This window comes from Schistocerca nitens, chromosome 6 (assembly GCF_023898315.1).
Source record: "Schistocerca nitens isolate TAMUIC-IGC-003100 chromosome 6, iqSchNite1.1, whole genome shotgun sequence".
Taxonomy (NCBI): Eukaryota; Metazoa; Arthropoda; class Insecta; order Orthoptera; family Acrididae; genus Schistocerca; species Schistocerca nitens.
The window spans coordinates 243,918,471-243,936,085 of NC_064619.1; the positions used below are offsets into that span (position 1 = coordinate 243,918,471).

General features: G+C 36.3%; 1 protein-coding gene across 1 annotated transcript in view; it reads right to left on the minus strand.

Annotated features, from left to right (window-relative positions):
* Nucleotides 1-3,839: 3,839 nt before the first annotated feature.
* The window catches only part of LOC126262285 (peptidylglycine alpha-hydroxylating monooxygenase), a 233,772-nt gene continuing 219,996 nt past the window's right edge, over nucleotides 3,840-17,615 (minus strand). The window contains exons 9-10 of the mRNA XM_049958803.1: nucleotides 10,643-10,692; nucleotides 3,840-9,455 (exon numbers count right to left, since the gene is read on the minus strand). Coding sequence (XP_049814760.1) covers nucleotides 9,293-9,455; nucleotides 10,643-10,692 — 213 coding nt within the window. The 3' untranslated portion in view covers nucleotides 3,840-9,292. The remainder of the gene's footprint in view (nucleotides 9,456-10,642; nucleotides 10,693-17,615) is intronic.

Here is a 17,615-nt window from a genome sequence, read left to right on the forward strand (position 1 = left end):
TAAGTATGGACCAGTTAATCGTTTTTGGTTGTGTTACTCCATATTTCTAGATACTGCCTGTTGTCAATCTTGCTGGTCGTTTGCTTAGCAAAGGAATAATGTATGGGGTATGGGTAATTGGAACTGGAAGCACTTATCAGACAGAATTAAAGAACATAGTTTCTTGAGTGGCCACACAGAAGCATGTGCTGTGTACAAAGTTTGGAAAAAGAATGATACTATCGACAAGGAAGTTGAAAATGAAATTCGTAAAAAATTTGAAATTTGTGGTAAGTTCCTATGGGACCAAACTGCTGAGGTCATTGGTCCCTAGGCTTACACACTATTAAACCTATCTTAAACTAACTTACTCTAAGGAACAACACACACAGCTATGCCCTAGGGAGGACTCAAACCTCCGACGGGAGGAGCCAGGCAAACTGTGGCAATGTGCCCAAGAGGACCTTTGGCAGATGTTAAAACAAGATTGATGTGTTACAAAAAAGATTTCGAATCATGTGAAACTGCTAAAAAATATGACATAGATCCAAACTTTCATGAAAAATGGCAAAAGAAAGTTAAAATATTTTGATGAACTAACTTCTAAACACCGATTTCAAAACAGGTAAGATATATTAAAAGTTACTATTTTCAAAAATGTGATAGATACATAGACAAGTAAACAAATGTTTACTAGCATGAATGCAATGTCTGTAATATTTAATTTCCTAACACCAATGTTTTGCTCACTGTAGATGAAGCAACTTTATTACAAAAATGTAATAAATTCCAAAGTAAGTGTTTTTATATAATGGGCCCCAATTTTTTGCTTCAGTTTATTAATACTTATCACCTTGTTCTACCTAAACTGACTCCAACATTGACTTTTCATCGACTAAGTAAGGAATTTATAACTACATATTACAGAATTCTCTACTGCAAATTTTTTTATTTTATCCAGTAGTTGTCACTTTTGCAACAACCAAAAGATCATTTAGCAAATTAAAAATAATCAAAACTTATTTAAGGAATAGTATTGGTCAAGTTCTACAGTGGCATTTGACACATAGCAATCGAAAACAAGGCTGCATTAAGTCTAGATTTTACAGATCTTATTGATGATTTTGCAAAAACTAAAGAAAGAGAAAGATTGTAAAATAAATTGTCAAAATAAAATTGTCAACTTTCTTTTATTGTCTACTTGTATTATTAACTATAATGTACTATAGCCACAAACACATGGCCCCTGCCTCTGACGCTTACCGAAAATTACCAGTTGGAAATGATAGCTCTAAACGAAATAGGGCTGATTGGTATGGCGCACAATAGTATGAGTCACAAATGACTCAGCTGTGAATGCCGTAGCTAAAGCGAGCATTAAATGTGATCGTAGTGAGTTGTTTAGTGAATTTCAAATCCATTTTTTGTGAGCTGTCTTCGCTGATTGTGATGGTAATTTATGAATTCTGCATAAGCAAGCAAGAGACATAATTTGCAGGATATATGCTTTCTTCAAGCGGAAAGCATGAACCTGCATGTACCGTAACTGTCGCTTGGCATCATCAACAATGCAATCCCCGTCCATCCCTTGACATGCACGAACCATCATCATTTATGGTTCAGACTACAGTTTAGTGAGAGTGAGTTGCTGGCACTGACAATAGCCTGCCCTCCTGCACCTGTGTGCCACCGCATAGTGATGGGCCAACTTGGATTTAAGCCAACCAAATTAACCGATTTGAAAGGTTGTGTAAACCAAGTCGGGACAAAGAAAAAAATTGAAATACCATTCAACACCATCTCTCTTTTGTGTCGGAGCAGATTACGATTCATTTCAGTTAACCAGCCCAAGATTTGCAGTTTCCAAACTGATGATTGGATATATATTGGTCACAAATGCAATGGATACTTCGTAGAGTGCAGTTTTTGGTCTTTTGGCTTGAAATTTTGTAGACAGACTTATGATAACTTTCAGTTCACATGAGTTAGTAAAGGTATAGATATCTGATTTAGGTTCGATCAGTGCAAAAGTGGCAGTGAGCTCCAAACTAGAGTGAAACAAACCATGTTCAAATCTGCTCAGGTTGTAACTTCTCTTAACACACTGTAACCATCTTTTTTCTTTTTTTTTCAGTTTTTAATCAGTGATTTTGTAGCCAAACGTCCCACCACAAGCATGAAAATGGCTACTGTGCTTTAACCCAAAAATTTAAGCCTTAATAGTGATGTCCCTTTCTACAATGTATGTAATCTCTGTATATAAAAGACAATGTCCCGACTAAAAAATCATCGCCCAGCCCAAACCACGAGGACAGAAACTTGAAATTTGCAGGTGTTGATCTTATGTCATTTAAAAAGTATTATGGGTAACTAAAATATTTCTATTTGCTGATGACACTAGCTTGGTAGTAAAGGAGGTTGTGTGCAATGATAACCTGGTTTCAAATAGTGCAGTTCATGACCTAAGTTCATGGCTTGTAGAAAATAAACTAATGCTAAATTGCAGTAAGACTCAGTTTTTACAGTTTCTAACACACAATTCAACAAAACCTGACGTTTTAATTTCACAGAATAGACATATGATTAGTGAAACTGAACTGCTCAAATTTCTACGTGTTCAGATAGGTAGTAAACTGTCGTGGAAAGCCATTGTTTAGGATCTCGTTCAAAGACTTAATGCTGCCAGTTTTACTATTAGAATGGCATATGAAGTGAGTGATCATTTGACATGAAAATTAGTCTACTTTGGTTATTTTCATTCGTTTATGTCATATTGTATTATATTCTGGGGTAACTCTTCTCACTCTAAAGGGATATTCTTGGCTCAGAAATGGGCAATAAGTGGTATAAGTTCACGAACCTCTTGTTGACCCCTGTTCACGAGTCTGGGTATTTTGACATTGGCCTCTCAATATATATATTCCTTACTGTCATTTCTTGTTAACAATATTAACTTATTCCCAAGAATAAGCAGCTTTCACTCAGTTAATACTCGGCAGAAATCAAACCTGCATTTGGATAGGACTTCCTTAACTCTTGTACAGAAAAGTGTGCGGTATACTGCTGCATCCATTTTCAATAAGCTACCACTCGAATTCAAAAATCTTAGCAACAATCCATGCACTTTCAAATCAAAACTGAAGAGTTTCCTCATGGGTCACTCCTTCTATTCTGTCGAGGATTTCCTTAAAAAATTAAGCTGATTCTTGTTGTATTGTTGATTGCGTTTACTTAAACTTATGGATTGACTTATTTAGATTCATAAATATTTCATTTTTATGTGTTATTACTTTTATGTTGTAATTTCATGTACTGACATGTTCCATGACCTTGGAGATTTGCTCCTCAATGTGGTCCTATGGAACCTGTCAGTGACTCAGAAAGGAGATCAGTCTGTGGCATCAAAAATTTTGATCATTTGCCCAAGTCTATAGCATAAAATGTCTTGCAAGTAGCAAAGCAAGTTTTAAATAAAAATATCTAAAAAATTAAAAAAACTTTAAGTGTAGTTGCACAGGCAGCACAGGCAGGACTAAAAAATGTCTTCATTAATGTGAACACTGATCATGTACATATGTCCTGTAGACTGACTTGTTCCCTATAAAAGAATCACTCAAATTATTTATGGATCATGTAACTAACTAATTAATTAATTAACTGGTTATTGCTTTTTTTGGACTTTTATGTATTTCACATTCTTCTTTGAGCGATCCAGTGTATAAATATCAGCCTAGGGGCTCAACTAGAGGACAGTCATAAGAAGAGTAGTGAATGAAATCTGAAGGTCGCAACTGGTTGTAGGACGGAGATGATGATGTATACATCAAGGGAGGTCAGAGAAATAAACAAAAATACAGGTATCAAAATAAATCATAGTTCTTTAATTTTTGAACTGATACAGTTTTGCTGCCAACAAAAATACACTATTTCCAAATAAAAATGTAACTTGAAAAGATTTTTTGAATACCTCATTCTTTAAGCATACTGACCTTATAATTGCTAAGAATATGTCATTTCTTTCCTCTTGGATAAAAATATGTAACTTCTCAGCACAGTACTTAAAATTACCATACAATGAAGATATCTGTGATATGTCTACTACATTTCCTGCACAATAGTGTTACTCCATAAAACTTATTTTAAGACAGTTCACAGTACAGTACAACATTGTACTAGTTGTTCACATCCATTTTAAACTGTAATTTGTAATAAAATAAAGTGTATTCCAAGAAATCCTTACATAGTGTAATTCTATTTGCTTCATCTGTAGCTACCATATTTATTTAATGATACAGCAATTATTTGTATCTATCTCTACAATACAAATATTCTTTTACATCGTGGTTTAGCACGAATTATGCTAAATGTTACTTCTATGGTCCTCTGGGGAAGGGATGGAAAGTACAACAAATATCAAGGAAGTTACGTGAATACAGAAAGATAAAACTACATGAATAGTAAAAGATGTAATTTTGGTACTGAAACCAGAATTTGAGAAAAAATTATAAAAAAAATTATATATATAGCATTATTTGTGTGAAGAGGATTACGAGGATTTTAACTGAAATACAGGTAAAATGGGAATAAGAAATATGAAAAAGAAAAACTCAATTACACTGCTGGCACACATTAACCACTGATGACAAATAATTTCTATATTACACCTGCTTTTAAGATTTCTCATTCACCAAACAGAGATTTGTTTAAAATGTCTTTTCATATTCATTCTTGCTCTGAAGAAAGCTTTTAGAGAATTCACATTTACTTTCAAGATGTCCTGTTGCCATTGTCATAAAATAACACTGCGAATCACAATAGCCACACTGTTCATTGGCATGATGGTTGCTGAGAATTTGGTGCAAATGCAAGAATGCGAAATTCACAAAAATATCTATCTGTAGCTCTGTGGGTACAGTGATCTCACACTTAATGCAGTCTTTGGTTTTTTATTCCTTTTTAAACACTGAAGATGATACCAATCAAAGAATATGGTTACAATTTCAAGTACAATTTTTATACTTTATTATTTGCCCAGCATGTTCCCATAGTAATGTATTTCATTTTCAAATGTGCATATGTCTCTTTGTAGTCTGTATATTACACAGTAAACCAGCTAGTTACGATCCAATGACCAAAATTAACCTACAGAAATACTACTGGACTTTTAATAATAAAAATCTTGTAAAAGTAATAAACAAAAGGTCGAGACAAATGATGACTCATCCACAGATGAATTATGGATCATAAATGCATAGCCAGAAAGTAGCACTAGCTTTGCTATGGCCATCTGTGCAATTTCCATTTTCATAATATGTGCAGGTACAATACATTGTAATATAAAGTGGGAGACAATATATTGGGCATTTTCACAAGTTGAAGATGATGACAGGAAAAAAGAAAGTAGGGGAAATATCTCACACTATAGGCACATAAAATATTTTTTCTGACAATACTATAAATTCCTTATCAGAAATTTCAAAAAACAATACACTAGTACAAAACCATTGTAAAACAAGTGATCAAAATACTATATATTCACAGAAAAGAAGTTACATATTATTTCACTGAAGTATACGTACAAAAGAGGTTATCAGTATCAGAGGTGGAACTTGTGCTTTCTGTATTGGTATTCTCTATATGCTTCACCACAAAATGTTTTTAGTAGAAACCTCACATGGTAGACACCAAGAATATGGGGAAATATGTAGCATTTAAAAAAATATAAGTAAATGGATTTCTAAATACCTCTGTATTGAGGATACACAGTCACCCAGTACAGTAATGCAAAATTAAGTTCCATGAAAGTAGTGCACATACCACACACTTTTAAGGTAAAGCAAATGCACAGACCTCTCTACCTTGCCATGAAACAAAGGCTCATTGTGGTGAGAATGAAAGTTTCTTTCCCAATACAACAATAAATAATCAGTGAATATGCTACCATTTAAACTCATGTAATCATCAGTTTCAATAGAGACAGCATCCTTTTAATAAATAGTAACTCTGGTTATCAGTTGGCTTTTATCTAGGATAAGTATAAATATGATTTAATATCTGTAGGCAATAAAATAATATGAAATTCAAACTGACAATTCATAACATTTTATATAAAAAACATACAAAACTGAATAACAAATTTATAACATATTTACATAAGTCCTAATCCAATTGACAAGTAAAAAAAATATGATTATTAGTAGTGATTTGGATTAAATTCCTAATCATGTATCAAAATGATCAAATGACTAGATAATTATTAAATCTGTTGCAGTTTCATGGAAATACTGATCACCATTTATGCTTTTTCAGACTATGGTTTAAAACATCCTTCACCAACTTGCTTTTCTTTTTACAGATATTCATGATACAGAAATAAAACTATTTTTAATGAAAATATAGTTTTGAATTTGTTTTATTATTTCCATATTACTATGCAGAGAAAATACAGATACATTGGAAAAATAAAAGTATGCTACATGTGTCATCAGACAGTATTTCATTACCTTAACCAGCCATATTAAAAAGCTTAAAAAACAAGCATCAGAGATGTCAGCTCAGAAATGGAAGTGCACCTTCATTCCCATTTATAGTTCTTTTAATGTAAATCGCAATTGAAATATTTAACATATAAATACTATGAAAGACAGAAGGGCAGTGTCTGCTTATCAACTGCAAGAAGAGGAATGATAGAAGCTGGTCTAGCAATCAGATAAATGAGAAAATGCAACTGTATTTCAAGTTTTTGAAACTTGGTGTTCCTTAATCGGAAAAAGTCATAATTTCTGGTGTTTGACCTCTGCTACAGCTATCATGTTTCAGACACAAGTGAGTAGACACCCTTCATCTATCCAAATACTGTTTATTTTCATTTGATTAATATTTGGAGAATGAGAAACAAGGAAATGATTGAAAAATTAGCCCTGTAAAAATAGCTCAATAGCATGAATGTGATAATCTGTACATAATGAGGACCACTTTGTCAGTAAAGAATGGAAAACAAGGCAAGCAGGTGATACAAAAGAGAGAGAAGTTGGAAGCATAAGGAAATGGAAAAATGATCAATAAATAGAAAATATAACATGTATTCAAGGAGAGAGAAGAGATTATAGAAAGACACAACAAAAAGGGGAGTTGGTAAACATTGTGCAGATTCATTATTGATTAACTACTGCAATGTCAGGTACATTCTAGAAATAACACCCACTTGAGAAATTCAAAGGAACCAATGCGTGAAAATGATTCTTGTGAAAATATATCTCTGAATTGCTAAACTGCTAGTGCAGCATGTTCAGTGACCAGATGACACTTTTTTCTTTATTGGTCAGTGACTGTTCATTGTATACGACATCCTGTGTATTGTCGTGTGTTAGATCAGTTAGTGGGATACAAACAGCAGATGATATATCTGGGTACATTAATGGCTGTTTACACTACCACAGATAATAAGGTCTGTGGGACTGGAGTACAAAGTGATGAACAAAAGCTAAGGCAGAGTCCACATATAGGATGCAAATATTTCAGAGTATGGATTAAAACTGAATATTATTTCGACAAATGCCTCCCATGCGCTACACAAGATTAAATACCAGGGTGGAGTGAAAGGGTGGTGAAAAATGAGTTACCTGCTGGAGATGTGGATGCCATTTACTTGAAAAGAATGTCTTTCTCTGAAACTGACTGATAATGATGAAAAGAAAGCCACCCTTCCAACTTGTTTGTCGACAGGAGCATTGTGATGATTGTTGCAATTAAATCTTTTGTGAGGCCGTCGGTACTGGTGACGGACTATGTACTGCAGTATATCTGATGTCAACACAGATGATATTCAGCATACCTTACTCATGATACAGAATGATAATTCTTTGGATTTTTGATGTATTTCTGTGAATAGATGTACTTATGCAATACAAGGAAGATACAGAAAGGTGTAACCTTTGAAGTGTTGAAGTGGTGTATTCAAAAGGAAAAAGTGAGAATAAAACTGCTTGCTCATGGTGAACTTTAAGGCAATGTCAGAATTAGTTAACTTACAAATACCTTTCACAGGTTAAGATTTTTAAAATTTCTGGGAGCATAACAGTTGTTTACCAAGTGACTAACAATATCCATTAATACATTTTAATTGGTGATGAGAAGTATTCATTGACTGTAGTCATCCAATTGATCCTGTCATGAAGGATCTGGATACAACAGCTGTCACAGTACTGGTAATGAAATGATAACGTATTTACTAGAACTATATCACTCCGTTCCTTTTTTCTGTAGTTACCAGCTCAATGTCTTACATTAAACGTGAACCTCTAAAGAGTCTTCCTTCAGAAAGTGTATCTTTGTAAGATGAAAATATTCCTCAAACACATTTTTGCAGTGTTTCTGGTATGAACATATATTTACTTTGTCAGCTCCTTCCATTCTTTCTTGCGTTTTACAGAGGTATTAAAACATCCAAGTATACACTCTTTCTTCTTTTCTTCATTCTTTACTTTTGCCTACCTTTCACTGCTCACTACATTCAAACTCTTCCTCCCCCACACCCCACCCACCTGCACAGGACTGCACATAACCTTGCTTCACACTGATAATCACATAATTAAAATCCAAGAAAACTAATAATTTAACTGAGATAGTTCTGTGCATACTTTCAATAACATTTACAATGATTTCTATTTCCTAAATTATGTAAAAAAAAATACATTGAATGAAGGTGAATATCACTGATCATTTAGGCTCAAGGCCATTTTTAAAATAAATAGAGAAATAAATTTTCATGTAATTGTTTCAGAGGGCATTGTATATGACAAGTTAGATTAAAAATGTTATTCTAAAAGAATAACAAAACTCTGTAGTGCATCTAAGTAATTTTATCTTTAAATGAATTGCAAATATGTGTAGCAGATCTCTAAATGTGTGGCTCCATAAATTATGCACAGGAATTCACTATTACTCTGGGCTGCTCTTTAAATATATATTCAAACAGTAGCATCTCATACTGCAGGTTTTGAGCAAAAAAAACTTGAAATGTTTTGCAAAATACTAGAAAATGTGAAAATGAAAGTGATTAATTTATATATTCTACAATAGAGGAATGAAAGTACTTGCTTTCATCTATTTTGTTATGAAGTTCCAAATGTAACACATTTACACTTTTCACTTTCAGTGCAGACAACCCTTCTGAAATTGTAAAAAATATTATGCTGCTGACAATGACGCTGATTGTGCAGGGTAGATAAAGGCTTACTTCAAATTCATTATCATTTTCCAAATACTAATACTTTCAGGTTTAGTAATACTCTATTCTTTTCTAATTAGCTTACTACAACTGGCTAGCATCATCTGGTATATTGTTGAGACCATCTGATTCACGCCAACTGTAGAGTGGGGGTCCAGAGCTGAAGCAGTACTTCTTTTCCAGTGGAGATCCATTTTCAACCCAATACATCAAGTAAAAGTTGCACATTTCATCCTCATTTGTAGCACTGAAAAATAATAAATGGTACACTAAGTTATTACAATCAAATATTATTATTCTTTAAATAGTTCCACCATCTCATTGTGCTACATCATTTCTCACACAGAAACCTAGGAATGTGTAACAATTACATTCAAGTTATTTTCATAAATTATAATACAATAATTACTATATTATTATCATTAATTCTCTGTCAGCACATAATTTCTTTCAAATGCAACCCATAAGATAGAAACAAATAGGTTTTTTTTCATGGCAGATTGTGTTCTTCACAACTTTTTTTTTTCTCTCTTGACTTCCTGAGAAACTTTTATGTCAAGGATATCTGAAATGCTTACATTTAAGGAACAACATATATTTAATTGTTGTGTTAATTAGCTAAATTAAATCTGAGGTAGTTCTAATGCATTTACAGCTATGGAAATATTAGTACACTTGTACCTATGAGATTGCACTTCTTACACTGAGGAAAACCTAGGTTTTATTTTGTTGCCATTATGAAAATATTAGTACATTTATGAAATTAAAAGTTTTGTATCACATCAGTATCCATGAAACTATTAGACGAATCTGTGAACTAAACTAATCTCATAACTTCATAGGCTTCAACAGTCACCATCAATCATTTTGAATATTAGGCCATGTCATTATGAGACACTAAAATAACTTTGCAGTCATTCTCTTCGGGACAACTAATTGCTGAATTCTAGTGACAGTCCTCTCCTACATACTGTCTTACTTCATTTGCCAGCCAGTTACTGATGTCACACTCTGGGATCCATTGGACAATTCAAAGTAAAGATTGCTACGGAGGGTGGCTATATGATATGGAAGTTGGAGAGAGGAATAGCTGATCATTCGGACCTAAAGTTGAGAGGTACCCATCTGTTTTAAAGGATGAGGAGAGATCATTTTTAAAATATTGCAATTTTTAATTTGATTGATCTTGTGGTGCCGATGAAATCGACTCCAACATCAATACGCATTCATCTTTGGACTCTAACCATTATCTTTGGCTGTTCCACCATAGTTAATAAACGAACTATTGCTAAATGGGTGTGATTATTGGTGTAACCAACCCGGTAATCCTCCTCAATCTTTAAGGAACAGTTTTTTGGTGTCACAGGCATTGTTAAGTTTTAACACTATGGTAACTATAGCTTGTACAAAAATTTATATACACAAGTTACTTACCCTATTTGAGTCCAGCGATTACGGTTGCTGTACATTGTACACCTGGCTGCCTGCAACATAATTAATTTCAACATTCAGTATAATGATATTAACTTATATGTTTATAATGTGTGTTCTTAAAGATAAACATTAAATATTATGAGAACTAATGACATGTAAGTGAGCCTATTGTAAATAAATTTTACATTTTTCTTTTCTACACCAATACCTAACCTGTTCATACACTTTTGCCTTCAGCCAAACAATGATTAATGCTACAAAGTAACTTCACAAAGTAAGTTATCCTTTATTATGGCAGGCCAAGTAACTTTTATTGAATGCTGCACTATACGTCATAGTGAATCAAACAATGGAAAATCCAGGATGGAATGTAACAATACTATGAGAAGGAAAGTTGCTACTCGCCATATAGTGGAGATGCTGAGTCGCAGATAGGCACAACAAAAAGACTTCCACACTTAAAGCTTTCGGCCAATGGCCTTCTTCAACAGTAGACATACATACGGACACACACACACACTCACGCAAATGCAACTCACACACACGACTGCAGTCTCTGGCAACTGAAACCACACTGCGAGCAGCAGCACCAGTGCATGATGGGAGTGGCGACTGAGTGGAGGTAAGGAGGAGGCTGGGTCCAGGTAAAAGGGGGGGGGGGGGGGATAGTATGGTGGAGATGGCAGATAGTGAAGCACTGCAGGTTAGGTGGAGGGCAGGGGAGAGGTGGGGATGGGGGGGGGGGGGGCAGGGGAAAGAAGTAGAAAAGGAGAGCAATAAATTTAAAAAACAGTAAATAAATAAATCAGGCAGGATCTACAGTCACTATTCAAATCCTTAGGCCCATCCCAGAAACTCAGCCCGGAGTCCATCTCTCTACTCACCCCTACCACTCCCCACACTCCTACCTTCTACATGCTTCCTAAAGCCCGAAAACCTAACCACTCACTGTGCTCCCACTGAGAGAATTTCTGCTCTCGTAGACCAACACCTTCAGCCTATTACCAGGAACCTACCCTCCTATATGAAAGATACCAACCGTTTCCTCCACCGACTCTTCACAGTTCCTGTCCCTTTACCACATGGTGCCCTGCTCACCACTACTGATGTCACCTCCCTGTATACTAACACTCCTAATACCCCTAGCCTTATTGTTATTGAACACTGCCTTTCTCAATGCATAATGGATTCCAAACCAACAAACTTCTTCCTGGTTGCCATGACCAACTATATCCTCACCCACAATTACTTGTCCTTTGAAGGGATTACCTATGAACAAATCTGGGGTATGGCTATGGGCACCTGCATGGCACCATCCTATGCCAACCTATTAATGGGTCATCTAGAGTAATCCTTCCTAAAAACCCAGAGTCCTAAACCCCTCACCTGGTTCAGATTCACTGATGACATCTTTGCTATCTGGGATTGAAGGTGAGGACACCCTACCCACATTCTTAGAGAACCTCAACAACTTCTCCCCCATTTTGCTTCATCTGGTCCAACTCAACCCAACAAGCCACCCTCCTAGATGTTCGCCTCCACCTCCTCAAAGATGGCTACATTAGTACCTTCATCCATATCAAACCTACTAACCACCAGTAATACCTCCACTTCGATAGCTGACAGCTGCCACCCATTCCAAAAAAAAAGAAGTCCCTTCCATACAGCCTATCCACCTGTGGTCATTGCATCTGCAGTGACGAACAGTCCCTCTCGAAATATACTGAGGGTCTCACTACCTGACCGTAATTATCCTCCCGACCTTGTACAAAAACAAATCTCCCGTGCCTTATCCTTCCAGCCTCCCACCATCTCCCAAAGTCCCATTGTCCCGCCACAGAGGAGCATTCCCCTCACAACTCAGTACCACCCAGGACTGGAGCAACTGAATTACATTCTCCGTCACGGTTTCGATTACCTTTCATCGTGCCCCGAAATGAGAAATGTCCTGCCCACTATCCTTCCCACCCCTCCCACAGTGGTATTCCACCATCCACTGAACTTACACAATATACTTGTCCATCCTTACACAACCCCTGCTCCCAATCCCTTACCTCATGGCTCATACTTCTGTAATAGATCTAGATGCAAGACCTGTTCCATACTTCCTCCCACCACCACCTACTCCAGTCTGGTCACTAACATCACCTATCCCATCAAAGGCAGGGCTACCTTTGAAACTAGTCATGTGGTCTACAAGCTAAGCTGCAACCACTGTGCTGCAGTCTATGTAGGCATGACAACCAACAAGATGTCTGTCCACATGAATGGCCACTGACAAACTGTGGCCAAGAAACAAGTGGACCACCCTGTTGCTGAACGTGCTGCCAAACATGATATCTTTCATTTCAATGACTGCTTCATGGCCTATGCCATGTGGATCCTTCCCACCAACACCAGCTTTTCTGAATTGCACAGGTGGGAACTTTCCCTGCAATACATTCCCGTAACCCTCCTGGCCTCAACCTTCGTTAGTCACTGTCCTGACCCACCCAGCCCCTTCCCTGCTCCCTTTCCAGCACTACACACCCATTATTCCATCATCACATCCAGTCTTTATGTATTTATTTATTTATTTATTTTTATTTTTTAATTTATTTTTCTCCTTTTCTGTTACTTTCCCCCGCCCCCCTCCCCACCCCACCTCTCGCCAGCCCTCCGCCTAACCTGCAGCACTTTACTGTCTGCCATCCCCAACATACTGTCCCGCCCCCTCCCAGACCCAGCCTCCTCCTTACCCCCCACCCAGTCGCCACTCCCAGCATCCACTGGTACTGCTGCTCGCAGTGCGGTTTCAGTTTGCCTGAAACTGCAGTCATGTGTGTAAGTTGCATTTGCATGAGTGTGTGTGTGTCTGTGTGTGTGTGTAGCAACTTTCCTTCTCATATTATTGATACTTCATAGTGAAGCAGATTACGATACTATTTTTCTACGCAGTCTCCAAGTGTCTGTAAACAGTTGTCAGAACTTTCTGCCAGTTGTTCAATTCCTCAACAACAGGTAAAGTTCCTTGATATTGGGGCTATATTCAAACTGCTGTGTGAATGTCCTCCCTGATGTTTCAGTTTGTGAAAAGGTGGAAATACCTTTATGCAAGATCTGGACTTGTTCATCAGCATCACCCATGTCTGTGGCGCCCTGGTAAAAGTGTTGCCAACATTTCACTATTGCTTCGCTTGACACTTCGTGTAATCTGTGCAGCATGAGAATTTTATGGTGACTTGTGCAATTCAGAAGTTATCTCTACAAAAATCTTACTGTCACATGTACTTCACACTGTGATGTACCTGCTATCTGTAGCACAGCCAACCTTTGTCTTCGGGAAACTCTGATCATTTACTCTGTTCTTACAACACACAACTCTTCTTGTCAATGGTCTTAGGCTGGAACAAAGTGTGTATTTTTTTCTGGTGTCCTAAGTACTTTAAAACAAAATTTAAGCACGCACTATTGCACATTCTTGATGTTAGTAAAGGTGATTCCTTGAGCAACCAAAATATATGGATGTATCAACAAAAATAATCAATTTTTGAAAATATAAGTAACTGGATAGATAAAAAATCTAATCACTAGGCAGCAGCAGCAGGAGAACACACATATAGAATATATTACAGCTTGCTAGCTTTTGGAGCCAGTGGCTCTTTCTTCAAGGGTTGAAGGGGAAGGATGAGGGGTAAAGGAAAAGGACTGGTGAGGTTTACAAAAAGGGATACATTTCAGAAAAGTTGCCCTGAACTCCAGATCAGGGGAGACTTGGCGGAAGGGACAAGAAGGAAAAACTTTTTCTTCCTTCTTATCCCATTCCCTCTGCCAGAAGAAAAAGTCATTGACTCCACAAGCTAGCAACTTTAATATCTTTTATGTGTGTGTTCTCCTGCTGCCACTTGGTGAGTAGAATTTTTACCTATCCACAATATACGGATGTCACGTAACAACAGGTCCTGGCTGTATGCTGGGTGTTAAAGGGCAGCTCAATGCATATTGGTCAATGTCATTTCTTTGGTGAAAATTTGTGCATTATCGAGAAGCAACACATTCTTACCAGGATAATGCACTTTGTAACAGGAAAGCAATCTTAGACAACTTGGTGAAGATCAATGTAGTTGGCAGAATTAATGGTCTGATGTCCCTGGAGGAAATTAACTAACAGAATGCCAGCACATCATGGCCATGACCACAGTAGAAACCTGATGCTCACTAATCGATTATTTTCATCCAAACTGCATCACTTTCCTCTATTTTTTCATAAAAAGCTTTTGAGAAATTACAGTCTAAGCAGCTTTCTGCTCTTCTTATAAATTTCAGAACCAAATGAGCTGGCACTTTACAGATAAGTTGCAAATGATTACTGAACACATTCACATGAATTGCCAGTTGCAAATGAGTTCATAAATGGTCAAAATGTTCTGCACACTTGCTCACAGTTTATATTCCATTTAGCAAATGAGGCATGGGGATTTGTGCTTTTTGATGCATCTGCCACATCCTTGCACTTTGAAGAATCACTGTTTTTTTAATAGTTCAATTTGACTTCATACACTTTGGGGACCCCTTCGCAATGGTGACAGCTCCTGCCACTTTCTAATTTGTTTTCCTCTCTCCTCCTCCTCCTCCTCCCCAGTACTGTACTATAAGTGACTAGATTTTTTTTTTACATAATTGCTGCTAGTGCTGAATGCAACAAGAATTTTCTGCAGTGAGCCTGTTTTTTAATTACTGATACACTCTTTACACCTAAGATTCTATAAACACTCCTTTGACATGCAAAGAAGCAAATTTAAAAATTTGCTGTCTGATCCATTCCATTTTTATACCATATGCAAACAATCTCAACTAAACCTCAGCAGAATCGGAATGCTAAATATATGTACATAATAAGTACCACACAATAGCAAAACACAGCAGCTGGCCATAAAAACTATTTCCTTTGATCTACACTGACACTACCATGGACAGGTGGTTTTTTCTTTCCAACATGTGTGCAACTTCCCATTTGAGGCTTTCCCAGTTAAGATCTGCTTGAATGGATTATGGGTGTTATGTAAACTGCACAATATTTCCACAAGACAGCTGCTCATCAACTTTGGGAGCTGCCGATGCATTGCTGCTGTGGCTTGCCAGTATATTTGGTGGCTTTCTAGATGAGAACAAGTACCAAGGAGTGAGGCTATAACAAAATTATAGACAAATCATTGAAGATTTTGACATCCAAAGCCACTTGCCAGAGAAACAGGCTGTAATCTTTGCATACACACGATTGGAAACATATTGCTGTAAGTCATGATCCAGTGTACATGTGCTGACAAGGTGTCTGAGCCCAGTTTGACTGGTGTGGCTTTGAACTCCCATCTGTGTAAATTCAGGTAAATGAATGCAATGAGTTTATTTTAATTCCACCCATTTATTTCTATATTTGTCATATCAAATCCCAAAAAATGACACTGTGGAATGAATATATCTGAGATTAGCTAATTATATATACTAAAAACTCTTCTGTGGTAATAGTTAATGGGTTGCATGATTTACTAACATGCCAGTAAATCAAATCCACTTACTCACTGAAAAGACAATATTCCAAATTTTAATGAATTGTGTTGGTACAACTACAAGTGATGAAGGAATGGGGTAGACAAGTACTAATTTGCTTGATTTTGCTGTAAGATTGTAGGAGGGTTGGCCAGGGGGCAGACAGATAACAATCCAACATCACACAACAGTCATTTACAGTGTAGTGTTGGTATGGTGGACTCACGAGAGTCATAGCTAATTCCATCAGTCAAATTGACAACATCTTCTTAGGCAGAAGCAGAAATCTAAACACAACTGTAAAACATATATTAAATGGTCTCTCAGACCATGATAGTCAGCTACTTTCAAATGAAGGTGTTAGCTCTCTTAGTAGGAACAATTCCTAAAGTAAGACTTTCAGAGTAATTAACACACCATCTATCAAGACCTTCTGTAATTTCCTACAAGAAGTTGATTGGACACGTTCGAGCTCTTTGAAAATGTTAATGATAAGTATAATGTTTTTCTAAATGAATTTATCTGCCTTTTTGAAGTGGCCTTTCCTAAAAGGACTGCCAAATTCAAACGTGAAACCTATTATAATAAAAACTGGTTGACTTGGGTATCAAAACCTCCTGCAGAAGCAAAAGGAATCTATATGCCTCACTCAAATACAGTTATAGTCTAGAAAAGGAAAAACATTACAAACTATACCACAATATCCTTAGAAAAATTCTAAGAAGGACAAAGAGTATTTCTATAAATCAGAAATTGATGTTTCTAATAATAAAATTAAAACCATTTGGGACATAATAAAAAGAGTAACAGGTAAAATCCCTGCTGCAGTAAACACCATAGGCATTAAAACAAATGATACCATTCATGAAAAAGTTTAAATAATTATCGACATTTTTAACAACCACTTTTTGGCGTCAGCAGCCCAAACTGGAAAAACATGTTCTGTTAATGAAGCCATGTTATCCCTTCAAAACATCATTAATAAAAAATCAAGCAGATTAAAATGTCTCCTGTCACAGTACATGAAATTTAGAACATACCTAAGTAAGGAGATGAAAAGCAAGAATTCTGTTGGCATTGATGGTATCTCTTCAAGATTACTGAAGGAATGCTATAAGCCAATAAGCAAAATACTGTGCCATATATTCAATGAATCCATACAGCATGGGATTTTTCCTGAGAGACTAAAGTATGTTATTGTCAAACATCTCTTTAAAAAAGGTGATAAAACTGACATTACAACTATCATTCTGTCTCCCTTTTAACAACCTTATCTAAAATCTTGAGAAATTGGTTCACAAAGCACTTATTGACCACCTCATTCATTATAAGGTATTAAACAGTAGCCAGTTTGGATTTCAGTGGGGTATATCAGCAGAATAAGCTATTTTCTTCATCACCCATCATATCTTAGAGTCATTTAATAATAAGTTATCTCCTGCCAGTA